Below are 14541 nucleotides of genomic sequence, written 5' to 3'. Positions count from 1 at the left end.
TGCAAAATAAGATATCATACATATACAAAAATACATTCCATTACACTAACCATAATGTCAAAAGGTTCTCTTGCAATTTTGGTTTTCATTTGAAGTTTTTGTAAGGTTTTGGTTCCGTCGGAATCACTGATTCCAATTCTGTCGGAATCACTGAGTCTGGTTCCACCTTCGGATAGAATTAAACTCCATTTATTTGGCATCGGAATGGAATCACATATTCCAATTCCATCGGAATCACGGATTCCAGTTCCACCCTCATACCTTTCGTATTCTTGTTGATTATGATAAGCATGGTTTAGCAACACGTAACCACTTTCCACAAGATCCTTCCTAATATGCACCAGATTGATAGCTTTTGCTAAGTCCTCCAAAGCACAAGCTTCCGAACCCCGCAACTTCAAACAGAATTCCATCGATTCCAACACCGATGCTAAGCCGACATCCAAACCTTCCAACTCTAAAATTAACCAAGGGTATTTTGGTAAATTCATATCACTCTAAAACACACAAACACACACACACACATTTTATATGTAAAGGGTATTATCGGGATTTCGATAAAAAGCCGAAACTTCTTGATCAATCAAATCTTTTGCAGCATTTGATATGTCAATCATAACTTCTTGCAGCTAATGGTTGTTGACTTTATCCATTTTTTCCACATGTGCAGATTCTTGTCACCAAATACATATGTAATTATGGTGTTTGTATCATCCAACATATGCATATGCTTCACCAGACCCTGATAAAAGTAAAAAAAAATCATCAGAACTGCAGTAATCACTTTAAAATTGTGCATACAAAAGGTAGGAACATACAACATCTGTGGAAAACTTAAGTAGTTCTTCTCCGTTATCTAACGTGAGAACTCTGATCTTGGTATTTGATGCAACTAATATTTTATCATCTATCATTACAAGAAAACAAACGTTAGAAGAAAAAGGTTAAGACAATTTAAGGACCACGTGTTGGGAAGACTCACCAGAAAACTATATAGATGAAGAGATAAGTTTCTTTGAGATTTTCATTTCTTTTAACAGTTCACTAGTTTCAAAGTTCATTTCGCATGTTGTTCCAAATTTGGTTATTTTAACCATCAATAATCAGAAAATTTATGATCATGATCATCTTATTATTTACTTAAAAATCAACCTAGAAACCCTAATGAATGCAATATTCTTCACCTGAACAACAAAAGAGATTAAGATTAAAGAATATGGTTTGTTAATAGTAACCAAAGTTGAAGCCAATTATTTTCCAAATTCCAATAATAACCCTTGATAGCTAGGCAAATTGAATTACCTGCACAGACAATCCAACTCCTAGTCTAGTCTTGATATCGAGTATTATACTAGGGTTTCCATCCCAATTCATTTCCAACTCCACAGTTATTTCTTCACCTCTATCTTCAACAGTAGAAACTCCTAAACAATATAAACAATTGATAATTAAGATTCAAGTTATGTGGAATCTTCTTACTATGAAAGGATAAATGCAAATGGTAATACTATCAATTAGCCTAACCTGTAAACTGAGGGGCCACCGTGCCGAGGGTAAACTTGAAAAATGACAAATAGGACAACACCATTGGTTTGTATTGTTCAAGAGTTGGCTCCAAATTAGCCTTTATAAGCTCAGATGCTGCCTACAAGACAATCCAAAAACACATGATAATCATATTACCATAATGATGGTGAATAGAGGGGTTTAAAATTTAAAACTGACCTCATCAACATAGAGGGCCAGATCTTTGTAAGATGAGCATTAAGCCAGGTCAACTGAAAGATTAAGTAGAATATTCAGTCCATGAAGAAGATAAAAAGAACGTGGAGAGAAAGTACATAAGCAAGAAATACTAAAACTGTAAGAAAAAAAACCACTTTCGTTTATTTGAAGTGTAATAAATCACTTTACCCACATGTTGCTTCTAATTTCAGTTTATACTAACCCACACAAAAAAGAAATACTAAAACTGTAAGAATCGAACAAAACAACTTGCATCCATAATTTCGTTCTTCATCTTCCATAAAACCCAAACAATAAACCTAAACATCCAAAAATTCTTTCTTTCTCACCGATTTTAGCCAAGAACACAAGAACACTTTGTTCTTGTTCTAGGGTATACCTGCAAACAGAAACAACAACATCACGTTTTTGTTTCCTTCCCTGTTAAACTAAAACCAAACATCAAACGCATACACATGTATTCTTCATCTTCTTACGGTCGATTTCAAGGAACCCAAACACCCACTTAGGTTATATCCACTACTGTTAAACAATAAAGTCAATCCAAAAACCCCATCGATTTCCATCAAAATTAACAAAAAAGAAAAAGAAAAAGAAAGAACGAAGGAGCTGCAGAAGCAACCCCATACAATTACCTGTCTCTTCGTGAACCACTGCAGCTTCGTTTTTCTTCTTTATCGAGCACCACTTCCAAAACCCCCCATCAGAGCTTCTGTTTCCACTTGCCTTGCTCCATCGGGCCAAATGTCCTCCTTCCCGTCGACCAAACGCCTCTTCATCTTCGCGACCGGCCCAAGGAGCGAGACCTCCTTTGCCCTCGCTTCTCACTCCCGTTCGCCAACCCCAAAGCAGCGTCACTGCTTCTGCCCACGTCCTTCTTCGGTCTAGTCGACCACCGGAGCTCGCCACTCGAGTGCGATGGGTCTGAAATCACCAGACAAGAAAGAGAAGGCCTCGCTGCCTTCGTCCCTTCTCCCTCTTCGCGATCGGTTAGGGCTTCCGGATTACCCGCTGTGATCCTTCGCTCTCCTCTCTCCCCGGTCGAGCCAGACGCCGACGACGGCCTTTGACGACGCCCAACCTACCGATTGTTGAAGAACCATAGAACCCCTCCCATTTTTCGTGTTTCCTTCGTGTTTTCCCCCTCACTATGATCGTTCATAAGCACGTCCGTTTGTATGCCCCTTTTCTTTCCCGATCGTTGAAGTCAAGGGCAATTAAAAGCCCTAAATTTTCCTTAGTTTAGTCTTTTAAACAAGTACAGTCCCTCCATGAGATTTCCTTTTATAAAATCCCTAAAATCATTTTGCATTTATAAAATGAGCAAAATACACCCTCACTTAATCCAGTTATACAAAATGAGTATCGATCAGAGAGAAACGAGTAATGTGGCAAACAGAGGAAAAATAGGGAAGTGAGACATCTGTGCCGGTTGAACGAAAAGTGAAAATAATGTAAACAATATAAAACATGGACAAATTATAGCTACAGAATAAAATAAGGTGATCAAAATATCTACAACTAAAAAACAGGGACAAATTATGGCAAGGGAGCAAAGTAATTTGGTCAAAATATGAAACACAATAAAACAGAGACAAATTATAGCAACCGAACAAAATAAGATGATCAAAATATCAAAAACCAAAAAACATGGACAAATTATGGAAGGAGCAAAGTAATGCGTCAAAATATGAAACAAAAGAAGTAAATTGTTCTTAAGTATGTTAGGAATTAAAGTAATATATATATATATATATATATATATATATATATATATATATATATATATATATATATATATATATATATATATATAATGTTTTTTTCCATATCCTATAACTCATAAAAAATAAGTTAATTCATACATTAAAATGCTCATTGTTTCTTTTTTATTTAAAATTTAACAAATTAATATACGACATAAATGTATAGATCATTTATATTTTATGAAATATGACGGACTTTAATGACAGACATTTTTATATCTGTCATAAAACTGTTGTACGTCGTAATTCATCTGTCAACGAAAGTATTTTTTCTAGTAGTGTTACATAATGATGATATAAATGAAAGTAAAATCAATATTTTTTTATTATGCCGGTCAACTGTCCACCGTACAGGTATAAAATTAATTATTTCTCAAATTACATCATTTTGGCAATTACTTTTTTGAAACACGCCGTTTTGGTATAAAACTCAACATCTCACATGTTTATGACTTGACTTCTTTCAATACCTAACCTAGTCTCATCTCATCTACTGCCTTGGCCTCTAGATTTTGTTGAATTCAAATCTTCGATTATGTTTGTTTAAGTGTTTAACTATTTAATCCAAGTTTTGTTGGTTACATCTAACATGAATAATAGTAAGGTTTTATTTTAACACGTGAAAAAGATGAACAAGACCATTGTGTGTAACTTGTAAAAATAGACAAAAAAAGGGGGCCAATTTTAAATTTTAGTCATAAAAAATGACTTTTCCACTTATAGACACGCATTCCGCGGAGGGCCCTCTGCGGACCTCCGCGGATCGATATTACCTCCGCAGAGAGGGGTATTTTTGTCATTTGCCCGTCTTCTTTTTGACAAAATCGGACCCTCCTCTTTGGTCCCCCCACTGGTCCTCCGATTCCTCTTTGACAAAGATGGTTCTCCGCATCGACTTACCACCGAAGATTCCGGCGACACCGAAGATTCCGGCGACCACGATAGCAAACGACGTCATTTTCTGACGTCCAAACCGGCGACCAGGACTTCGATTACGACGTCATTCCGGCAGTAATGGAGGACAATCTCCCCAATATTTTGAGCGACGGTTTAGGATCCCGGGTATTTCTCACATTCCTTTCTTTGAATTAATGTTGTATATGTATGAAATTTGTTGAAAACCGATTATATTAAACTGAATAAATAGGCAAAATTAAAAAATTTAGATAGCAAAAAATGGAGTTCGACAGGTGGGTTCCGGAATGGTGATGATCCATTCCGCGGAGGTGTATGTCTCTCCGCGGAGGGTTATATCAGTCCGCAGAGCACCCTCCGCGGAGTGAAGTATGATGTTTAAAAAAGCGGATTTGGTCTATCCGCGGAGGTGTTGGTCTATCCGCAGAGCCTTCTCCGCGGAATGACCTAAAGCCTCCGCGGAATGACCTTAAACATAATTTCCTAATTTTTTTTTCATGTCCTTTTATATTAAATTAAATTAAATTAAATCTTATGTTTTGCAGCATTTAGATCTCAATCAAAAAGCGGATTTAACTTTAAAAGGTGTGGTGGGTACTATCATTAAAGATTATTTTCCGCGGCTAACACAATCACAACGACAATTATTCGAAGCTTCGCCGTTTGGAATATTCTTAGGAATGCATATCCCACATGGTGATCCGTTACTTGTGCATTTGATGATGTTGCACGAAGTAAGGTCTCAAGAAGTATTTGAAATGGGGAGGTTTTTTTTGATATACAAGGGACGCATTTGGATTTTGGTGAAACGGAATATATTCTCATTTGTGGTTTAAAAGTTGGTCCTTATGTGGATTTACTCCACGATGAAAAAGGCCGGTCAAATTCAAGTCTTCGTGCTCGGTTGTTCCCAGACATTTCTGATGCGCGTATGCGGTTGAAAGATTTGGAAGACTTCATTATGTCTCCAAAATATTTGGCAGTTCAAGATGAAGATGTTGTGATGCTTATCCAGCTTGTTTTTGTGTTGAAGGGACTCCACGGACGGGACGTTAAAACGTGCATTCCCGCTGCAATATACAAGCTTGCTGATAATAGAGATGATTGGAACAGGTATTACATTTAAATATTGTGTAAAAATAGAATACAATAATAATAACTATAATATACAATATGAAAATTGCAGGTTTGCATGGGGTACGTATTTTTGGAGGTATACTTCGCGGATGATGCGTGGAATGTTTAAGAAAATAGTAGAATTTAGACAATTCAAGGAGGCCAATCCTGAATCCAAGAAAATACACAAGTATACCGTTCCTGGTTTTATGCTGCCGTTTAAGGTTATTTTATAATAAATTTAATTACTTATCATTGTTTTGTTTTTATACGATAATAACATTGAACTTCGGTTTGTAGTATAAAATATAATAGCATGATACTTAAATTTTCTTTCTATAGATCTGGATTTTGGAGACGTTCTCCGAGGCAACCAAATTTTATGTACGCATCCCAACAGAATTGCCGCGGATGAGGTCGTGGAGAAGTAAAACACCGTTATCTTGGGATAACTGTCGTCGAATAATCAACGTGCTTGTGGTATGCTTCTTATATTAAGGATTATTTATACTTACAAATTCCAATGTATTTTCATTTTAAACTAACAATTTGATTTTAATTTTTGTAGCCTAACAACGTACCTATTCCAGTCGTGGCAAATGGGACGGAGCTGATGTTGCCGTTTTATGTTCGCTATGTCAATTGGACTCTTAAGCATGAAGAGTCTCCTCCACCGCAACATAGTCCGGTCCGAAATAGTCCACCTGTTGTTGCCTCGCCTCCTCGAAGAACTATGTACAAGTCGGATACATGTTCGACTGAATCTGCCACAAATGCTTCTTCCTCGCAACATCCTGAAATAGAAACAACTTATACGTCAAGCGACACATCAACGAGGGTCGTAAAGAAGAAGAAGAGTAGCACAAATGCATTAGTTTTTTTCAAGTGCTTTAAGACCATTATGACATGACCACAAGGCAACCCAGTTCCTTCCCAATATTTGCATGTACAAGTCTCTTGCCTCAGATCAACTATGCCACCATGTTTGAAATCATGAACTTGATATATTGCATCTGAAACACCAGAAACGGACCATCCTGTCGTACACTTTTCATTTTTACTAACTACTTTTTCAGCCCACTCGGTTAGCACTGTTGAACGTTTCCCTGTAAAGAATATATATAATTAAAATATTATTAGAGATAATTAAAGTCTAAATTAATTTCATACCTCCATCGATGCGACGCTTGTTACACCATTCCTGAGAAAGACGACGGAAGAACTCAAGAAGGGGTATTATAGGCATCTTCCTTGCATCTACAGATAAAACGTTCATGGACTCTGCACTGTTGGAGGTCATGTAATCGTACCGTTTCGACGGGGAATATGCTCTAGTCCATTTAGCACGTGGAATTTCACTTAGATACGCCGCTACTTGCGGCCTAGTAGAACTAACTCTAGACCACAATTCTTCAAAAACATTTCTTTTGTAAGCTTTCACAAGCCTCCAAAACAACACTTTTGTTTTGTCATTTTTCCCAAACTTGTGTACTATGTTTCCTAGTAGATGAAAAGCACACACGTCATGATGAGCTTGAGGGAAGACATTTTCAATACTAACCCGAATTGCATCGGCCCGATCAGTTACAAAAGTCAATTCTTGACAATCACCAACACATTCATACAACTTTTCAAGAAACCATGTCCAAGTAAGACCACTCTCTTTTTTTGCATATTCCGTGCGCAAGGGGCACTATCTGGTTGTTCCCATCCATAGCTACTGCATGCAATATGGTTCCCTTAAAATCACCCTTCAAATGCGCACCATCCATAATTATAACTTTGCGACAAAAACGTTTGAACGCTCGTATCTGCATTATATTAAAATGGAACACATAAACACTCTATAATTTTTTACAAATAATTATATATTAAATAACAAGTTTTTGTATTTACCGTGCTCCCAATGGCATAAAAACAACACTCGAAACAATCTTCAGAATCTGTTTGTATATACGCCACTGTACCGGGATCATGCCTCTTCAAATTGTGAAAATAGATAGGAAGTTTGGAAAAACATTCTTCAGAGGATCCCAACAACAATTCCATAGCATATTGTTTTGCACGCCAAGCTTGTTTGTAATTTACATTAATTTCCAGCAAAGCATTCAAATCCCTTGATATTTCATTAGGCCTCCAAACCTTGGAACGAGTTTTTCCCATAATCTCATGCAATATAGTACCCATGACTTTTTATTAGCATGCTTATGATTAGGGTGTATCTGTAATGATGAACATGTGTGCACGTTGTTGAAACTCCTGATTTCAAATTCATCAGTGGGAACAATGCGTTTTGCATATAAACGCCAACTACAGTTCTCAATTTCACAATATACCTCATAACGATTTTTGTTAGAATGTTTGGTCTTAAACTGAAACTTTTCTCTGGTAGCTTTAAGACTCAAAGCAAATATTAGTTGTTGTTTGTTATCATACGTTTGACGAACAAACATATCATCATTTGGACCTAAACTATGAAATGGTCCGGGTTCAACAATAGGATCAGGACAATCAGGTATGGGAGGCATACCGTAAAATATGTCTGAAGCTTTTTTCCCGTGTGTGAAGTCATCTTCTGACCAGCCTTCATTTGACTCTTCACCATCTGACAAAGTTTTGTCACCCAGTCTTCCAAACTCATATAAATTTTCTTCTTCCACTGTATTCACTGCAACAGTTTCTTGTTCTGGACACTCTTCAACATTATCAGATACAATGTTTTCAACATTATCAGATACAATGTTTTCAACATTGTATGGTACAATCTTCTCAACCGCTTCTGTCGGTTCGACCTATCCCTCAAACACCTCCAAATACAAATGCACAATCTCATTCTTTTCAGAAATTACATTTCTGAGTTGATGAACATCTGCTTCGTCTACAATATTCATAACATACCCATGAACCGGGTGTTGAAATGACAATGATATATTACTATGGAACAAATTAGCATTACTTTTGACCAAATCAAAGAATATTCGATGATTAAAGTTTTGCGGAAGCAGTATACCTAAGTTGTTAAACTTAGGTCTAACGTAGGTGTTAACCCCATTACTTATCTGCCAAAAACCCCCGGTACATAGAATAATAAAACTCATCTTTCTTTTGGAAAATAAATTAGTAACACTAGACAAATTTGATCGCAAATGGAGATAAGAAAATGAAAAAACAAGATTTGTATCAAAAAATCCGTCAAAAAACGTTCCAACCATTCATTCTGCGGAGTCATTAATCTCTCTGCGGAGCTCCTCGCCACTGGCTCTGCGAAGGGATTAAAACCCCAGCCAACCATCCCCTCCGCGGAGGGGTTAATGTCTCCGCAGAGGACCCCGCGGAGCAATTTTGTAAGCAATAAAAAATTGTCATTTTATTAGATTCCGCGGTGGAAACAACGCTCCGCGGAGGTCCGCAGAGAGTTCTCCGCGGAATGCGTGTCTATAGCCGGAAAAGTCATTTTTTATCACTAAATTTTGAAATTGACCCTTTTTTTTTTTTTTTTTTTTTTTTTTTTTTTTTTTTTTTTTTTTTTTTTTTTTTTCTATTAGCGGTATTTTCCCAAATTTGCAATACCCACTTTGGCTACCCTTTTGAGGTTTTGTTTCCTAGTAAACGTCGGCGCCGTCGCTCCATATAGGATTGTAAAAGCAAAATCGGATTGCTGTAATGAGAACTGGGAAACAGCCATCGGGCCCCATTTCTTTTTCAACATAGAAAATTCTTCAATCACGTAAGTTCATTTCTTTTTCCTCTCCTGTCCCTTGGTCGTCAATATTGAAGAAACTACTTTACTCCATTATCGAGACAAGTATTTAAGAGTATTTTACATCGTTTCATGATTTTCATCCTCGATTAGTGTTCACATAAGATATCTAAATATCAAGAGATATTTTAATGAATCTGTTCTAACCAGTTGCTACTGATTCTTTAATCGTATTTCGTGATATCCTTGTATATATACCAGCTATTTTTCTGTTTCAGCAACATGAATACCGAATCATCCTCGAGTACAAAATGGGTCTCTGATCAAAGTCCAGTTCATTCTGATGTGGAGGACAAGCTGAGGCGCCTGTTGGTCGAATTAGGGAATGCTGGTAGAATACTTGGAATCCAGGTTTGTGCGAAAAGACGTTCATGCCCTCATTGTTCTCTTTATTGAAAATAACCTTAGAAAGTTTGTATTGCCCATGTATGGTCACCCCCTGTAACAAACACCCCTTGATAGTTTATACTAGGGACATAAACTTTCAACTTGATGCTAATAAAACATATAGAAGCTTGAGTTAGTCTTTTTTTCTTTTATCTGTCAATTGTAACAGTAATTTACATGAATTTTGTTTGTTAGGTTTGTGCATACAAAGAAGGGAAAGTGATCATTGATACTGCAGCTGGAGTCATGGGAAATGATGACCCTCGTCCAGTTCAGCCCGATACCTTATTTTCTGTTTTCTCTGCTACTAAGGGTGTCACAGCAGGAATGATGCATTGGCTAGCCGATAAAGGGTATATTTGTAATTTGTATATATTTAGCACCCATGAAGAGATCTGTATGGGATCCTGTCATGCAAGTAAATATTAACCAAAGTGCATATTCATCATAGGAAAATGAAGCTTGACGAAAATGTTGCAAAACTTTGGCCGGAGTTTGGTACAAATGGAAAAGATCATATAAAGGTTGTCCCTATCTCCCAATGTTTAATTTTCTCTAACTTTTAAACATCGTCTTTATACTCTGATTTCACTCGAACAATCATTAGTGCAACGTCTCCAATGGTATCTTTGTAGAAACAAGCAAAGGTTAATGGGTTATCAGTATGAGAGTTTCCATTCCAATTTGGATTGGGCTCCTTGTGTACCCTAAACCATGAAGATTATATCATTGGTTATGGTTTAAGGCATTGTGTATGTGATTTACATCTATAATGATAGTAGCGGGACCGGATGGCCCGGAGTGTGCCAGGTTAGGAGTAAGAATAACTTTTTATTTTATTTTATTTATTTATTTATTTATTTTTTTGTATAAGCGTTTGTGAAACAAATTAGGTAAGATCCAGGGATGGTTTCTTTATTTGTTTCCTTTTGGATTATATTTAATTTGTAACGTTGCAATTTTATTTACATAAGTGTGACATCAGATTTCCTTTTTTTTCCCTCAGGTTCATCATATACTAAATCATACATCTGGTCTTCACAATGCTCTTTCAGACATTTATCAAGAAGATCCTATGTTACTTTGCGATTGGGATGCGTGTATAAAACGAATTGCAAAGGTTGCTCCAGAAACCGAACCTGGTCGTGAACAGATATATCATTTTCTATCATATGGTTGGCTATGTGGTGGAATCATTGAGGTATCATTATATGCATCCTCTATTTTCTCTCTCCTAATATCCTCTATTTCGATAATTGAGACCATGTCCCTGTCATGATACCACCTTTCTGGTGTGACTAATAATTTATAGATTTTGTCCGATTGACATCTGTCTAAGCTTGACTTGAACACTAAGGAAATGGTGGCATATCTTCAATTATTTTTTATTTTATTTATTTATTTTTTTTGATGTTTATGCTCTTAACGTTGCAGCATGCATCCGGGAAGAAATTCCAGGATATTCTTGAGGAAGCTTTTGTACGTCCACTTAACGTGGAAGGCGAGTTTTATATAGGGATTCCTCCTGGTATGATTCATGAAATTTTTTGACAACTCATTCGACAAGGACTTGTATTATACACATATGTGCAAAAATGAAGGAAAAAAAAAGTAATTTCAGCATTTTTTCAAATAAGGCACTTAATTGTTTTAATTTCAGCATTTGACAACTCATTCATTGTACTTTTCCTTATCACGTAGAAAACACACTTTCCCCGCTCTCCATTTTATTAATTATTTTTTTATGATTATTTATAGAAATAATTGAGTGGCCAAATAAAAAAAAAGAAGTCAAAGTCCATTGGTTAAATTGATAAAATTTTAAAACTAAGTTGTTTGTTTTTTTTTATTTTTTATTATTCTATTATTTTTTAATTTTCCTTTCACCTCTAAACCACGGGGAAAAGTGGTTTTTTAGACAGGTAAAGAAATTATAATGATATGATTACTATAAAAAAAAGTTAACTTGATTAAACCGATAAAATTTTAAAAATACAAATGTTTTTCTTTATTTTTTATGTGTGATAGTTCGTAACAAAATTTGGTTTTTATTTAAAATCCAGGTGTAGAATCACGTATGGCAACTCTTACGTTAGATATAACTGAATTTACTAGGAACGCTGTTGCAACCGCTACCACCATCAAACAACCTTACGGCGCCATGCCTTCATCCCTCTCGCCGGAAATCCTTGCAAGCTTCATTCCTTTGTCCAACACTCTTAATGTCCGCCGTGCCATACTACCAGCCGCCAACGGCCACTTCTCTGCCCGTGCTTTGGCCCGCTACTATGCCACCCTCGTGGACGGCGGCACAGTCCCTCCACCCCACTCCTCCTCCCTCCCACTACTTGGAAGCCACCCCCACCACCCCACATTCCCCTCCAATAACCCGAAAGATTCCAACTCCAATACCTACAACCAACATTCCAACCCTAAAATTTTTGACAATCCAAAATCTAAAATTCATGACGCATTCTTGGGATGTGGAGATTATGAGGATTTAATCTGTTCGAATGGGAAATTTGGGCTCGGGTTTAAGAGGGTCACTAGAACCGAGGGCTCGGTATTTGGGTTCGGTCACGCGGGCTTCGGTGGGTCAACTGGATATTGCGATATAAACAACCGGTTTGCTATTAGTGTGACATTAAACCAGTTGTCTGGTGGGGTTTTGACCGGGGAGATAATCCGTTTTGTTTGCTCGGAACTTGATCTTCCGGTACCTGAATATTATACGGTATCTCAGGAGTTCATTGACAAACTTGTGATCAATTAAAGAGTGTTTGATCAAAATGTGCTCATATACATATTTGTATTAATTTTGAGGTAACCTTTATCATACATGTATGTTTACACAAACTTGGTTGAATTTGTTTGTAATTAAGGGAGTATACATTTGTTGTAAGTGTGGAAAAAATAATTATCAAACCAATAGTTATCAGTTTCTTTGGTAAGTTTTGGGATGAGCCTGTGTTTATAATTATAAAACTTTTGAAATTAGAAATTAGAAATGTGTGGAAAATAATAAATTTGAAAAATGGATTTTCTATTTTTTTGGAAAACCTCTAGAGAAATTTCAAATCAAACGTGTTTTCTAATTTTTTTTGCCTTTCTTAATAAACTTCTTTTTGCAAAACTATAGAATTTTCCATAACCAAACACACCCTTAGTTATCTTAAAAGATTCTTTTTATTCGTAAAAAGTTTTGATAATTCTGAGACCTTAGGTTTATCAAACGATAAAAAATGATGCGTATTTACATGCGTAATTTATTGGACAAATTAAATGAAATTGATATTTAATTTGTCGGGTATGTGTTAATTTTAATTTGTGTCCACACTACCTACATATACAGAAACCGGTTGTGGTTTTAAACTCATCAATCTAGATTGATCTAAAAAGCACAAAACAAAGTTATTCTATAACGTCCCAAAATCCATGCTAATTATTTTTTATTTCTAAAATAAAATAACATCCATTTTTAATACAGTGACATTCAGGATAAATTATTTGTTCATAAACCTTTATTCAGAAATCAAAGTTATAATGAAGACAGTGCAAAATCTCAAATCATAAGTTGCTGATGTGTGTGTATAGTCCCGCCTTTGCAATCAGATAAGTATCTGCAAATTATTTATTCTACAACTATAAGCACAAAGCTTAGCGAGTCCCGAAATTACCACATACAACACATCATAAGAATCAACTAAAGGTTATCAGTAAACTCTGGAGACTAACAGCGGTCCCAATGGGCTAACAGCACGCCCGGTGGATTAACAACACACATCACAGGCTATCAACAACCTTGGGGACTATCAGCAGTCCTATGGACTTACAACAGTCCAGGAGTTATCAGCAACTCATTTCACATATAATAGAAATCAAAAAATAAGACCCAACATATCGACATGCATATACTACCACACAAGCAAGTATAGTGAGAGGACTCACCTCGCGAATAGAAGCTACAAATACAACAACTCTCACGCACAGGGTAGACAGGAGCAACAAGGTACCTAACATCAGTAAAGTCATATCCTATCAGTCTACATTCTTAAAACCCTAGTTTGACCCAAAAAGTCAACCACTGTAAAAAGTCAACCATCGTCAAAAAGTCAACCTCAACCAACAGTCACGTCGTGACCACCCATAGGCCAAGTCGTGACTTAACTAGGACAAAATAATCGCGATTACTCTATTCTCACAACGTGACATGCTATTCATCACGTCGTGAGATCCGTTCTGAATAGCTTTGAGCATTAAGCTCTTAACCCCTTAAGCCATTCCTTCAGAATTTCTAGAGGGTCTTCCCAAACCCGAAGGACCATAAAAATCATAGATTTTCATTCATGCATGTCCAATGCATGAATTGAACACTAACTAGGTCAATAAGAGGAAAAATAAGATCAAGACACATGCTTGGAATCTAAAACCAACACCAAATCTCAGATTTGAAACTTATACTAAAGAAAATGCCTCAATGATCCATAAAGTTGACAACTTTATGGATCCCATGCATGCTACCCAACCCAACCATGAAAAGAGAAGCATAAATCTTAGATCTAGCATGCAATAGAGATAAAGGCAAGAGCTTTAGGACTTACAAACGTCCAAAAGCACAGAAAAATGATGAGGAAGGAACTTGCTTACCAAAAGTGATGCACCCATGGAGTCTTCCTCTTCTTCTTCTAAGAACCAAAACCACTAAACAGCTCTTCAAGGTCACCAATAGAGGCTAAAATCGATTCTGGCAGGAAAGAGTTGATGGAGGCTGAGGGTTTGAAAACCGTAGCCTCATACTTCCCTTAAATAGGGCGCCAAACACGAGATTAGGGTTAGCCCGCTCTCACGACG

General features: G+C 36.6%; 1 protein-coding gene and 1 long non-coding RNA gene across 4 annotated transcripts; one reads left to right on the top strand and one right to left on the bottom strand.

The window, feature by feature from the left end:
• Positions 1-2322, bottom strand: LOC145116888 (uncharacterized). Its single transcript, XR_013712357.1, has 5 exons — positions 1726-2322; positions 1525-1645; positions 819-1424; positions 525-742; positions 1-457 (listed from the first exon to the last, which is right to left on the bottom strand). It is a non-coding gene; the product is annotated as an uncharacterized LOC145116888 (long non-coding RNA).
• A 6841-nt stretch (positions 2323-9163) lies between these two features.
• Positions 9164-12641, top strand: LOC145117103 (uncharacterized). 3 transcript variants are annotated; one of them, XM_079053410.1, is made up of 7 exons: positions 9164-9270; positions 9522-9654; positions 9886-10043; positions 10142-10214; positions 10697-10891; positions 11125-11218; positions 11754-12641. In XM_079053410.1, the coding sequence occupies exons 2-7, from the start codon at positions 9526-9528 to the stop codon at positions 12461-12463; spliced, it is 1359 nt and encodes a 452-aa protein (XP_078909536.1). In that variant the 5' UTR covers positions 9164-9270; positions 9522-9525; the 3' UTR covers positions 12464-12641. The 3 variants fall into 3 exon arrangements, with proteins under 3 accessions (XP_078909536.1, XP_078909535.1, XP_078909537.1); XM_079053409.1 differs by lacking the exon at positions 9164-9270 and adding an exon at positions 9285-9358; XM_079053411.1 differs by lacking the exon at positions 9164-9270 and adding an exon at positions 9312-9348.
• Positions 12642-14541: the final 1900 nt, after the last annotated feature.

The sequence above is a fragment of the Lactuca virosa genome, chromosome 5 (assembly GCF_052849685.1).
Source record: "Lactuca virosa cultivar CGN04683 chromosome 5, Lactuca_virosa_CGN04683_v6, whole genome shotgun sequence".
NCBI classification, from domain to species: Eukaryota; Viridiplantae; Streptophyta; class Magnoliopsida; order Asterales; family Asteraceae; genus Lactuca; species Lactuca virosa.
Note: the sequence above shows the minus strand (reverse complement) of the source record. Positions and strands in the feature narration are given on the sequence as shown.

Excerpts from the sequence above, each read along its gene's own strand:
- LOC145117103 (XM_079053410.1), top strand. The coding sequence starts at position 9,526 with ATGAATACCGAATCATCCTCGAGTACAAAATGGGTCTCTGATCAAAGT. Across the intron at positions 10,892-11,124 it reads TATGTGGTGGAATCATTGAG|CATGCATCCGGGAAGAAATT; the intron begins GTATCATTATAT and ends TTAACGTTGCAG. Across the intron at positions 11,219-11,753 it reads TTATATAGGGATTCCTCCTG|GTGTAGAATCACGTATGGCA; the intron begins GTATGATTCATG and ends TTTAAAATCCAG.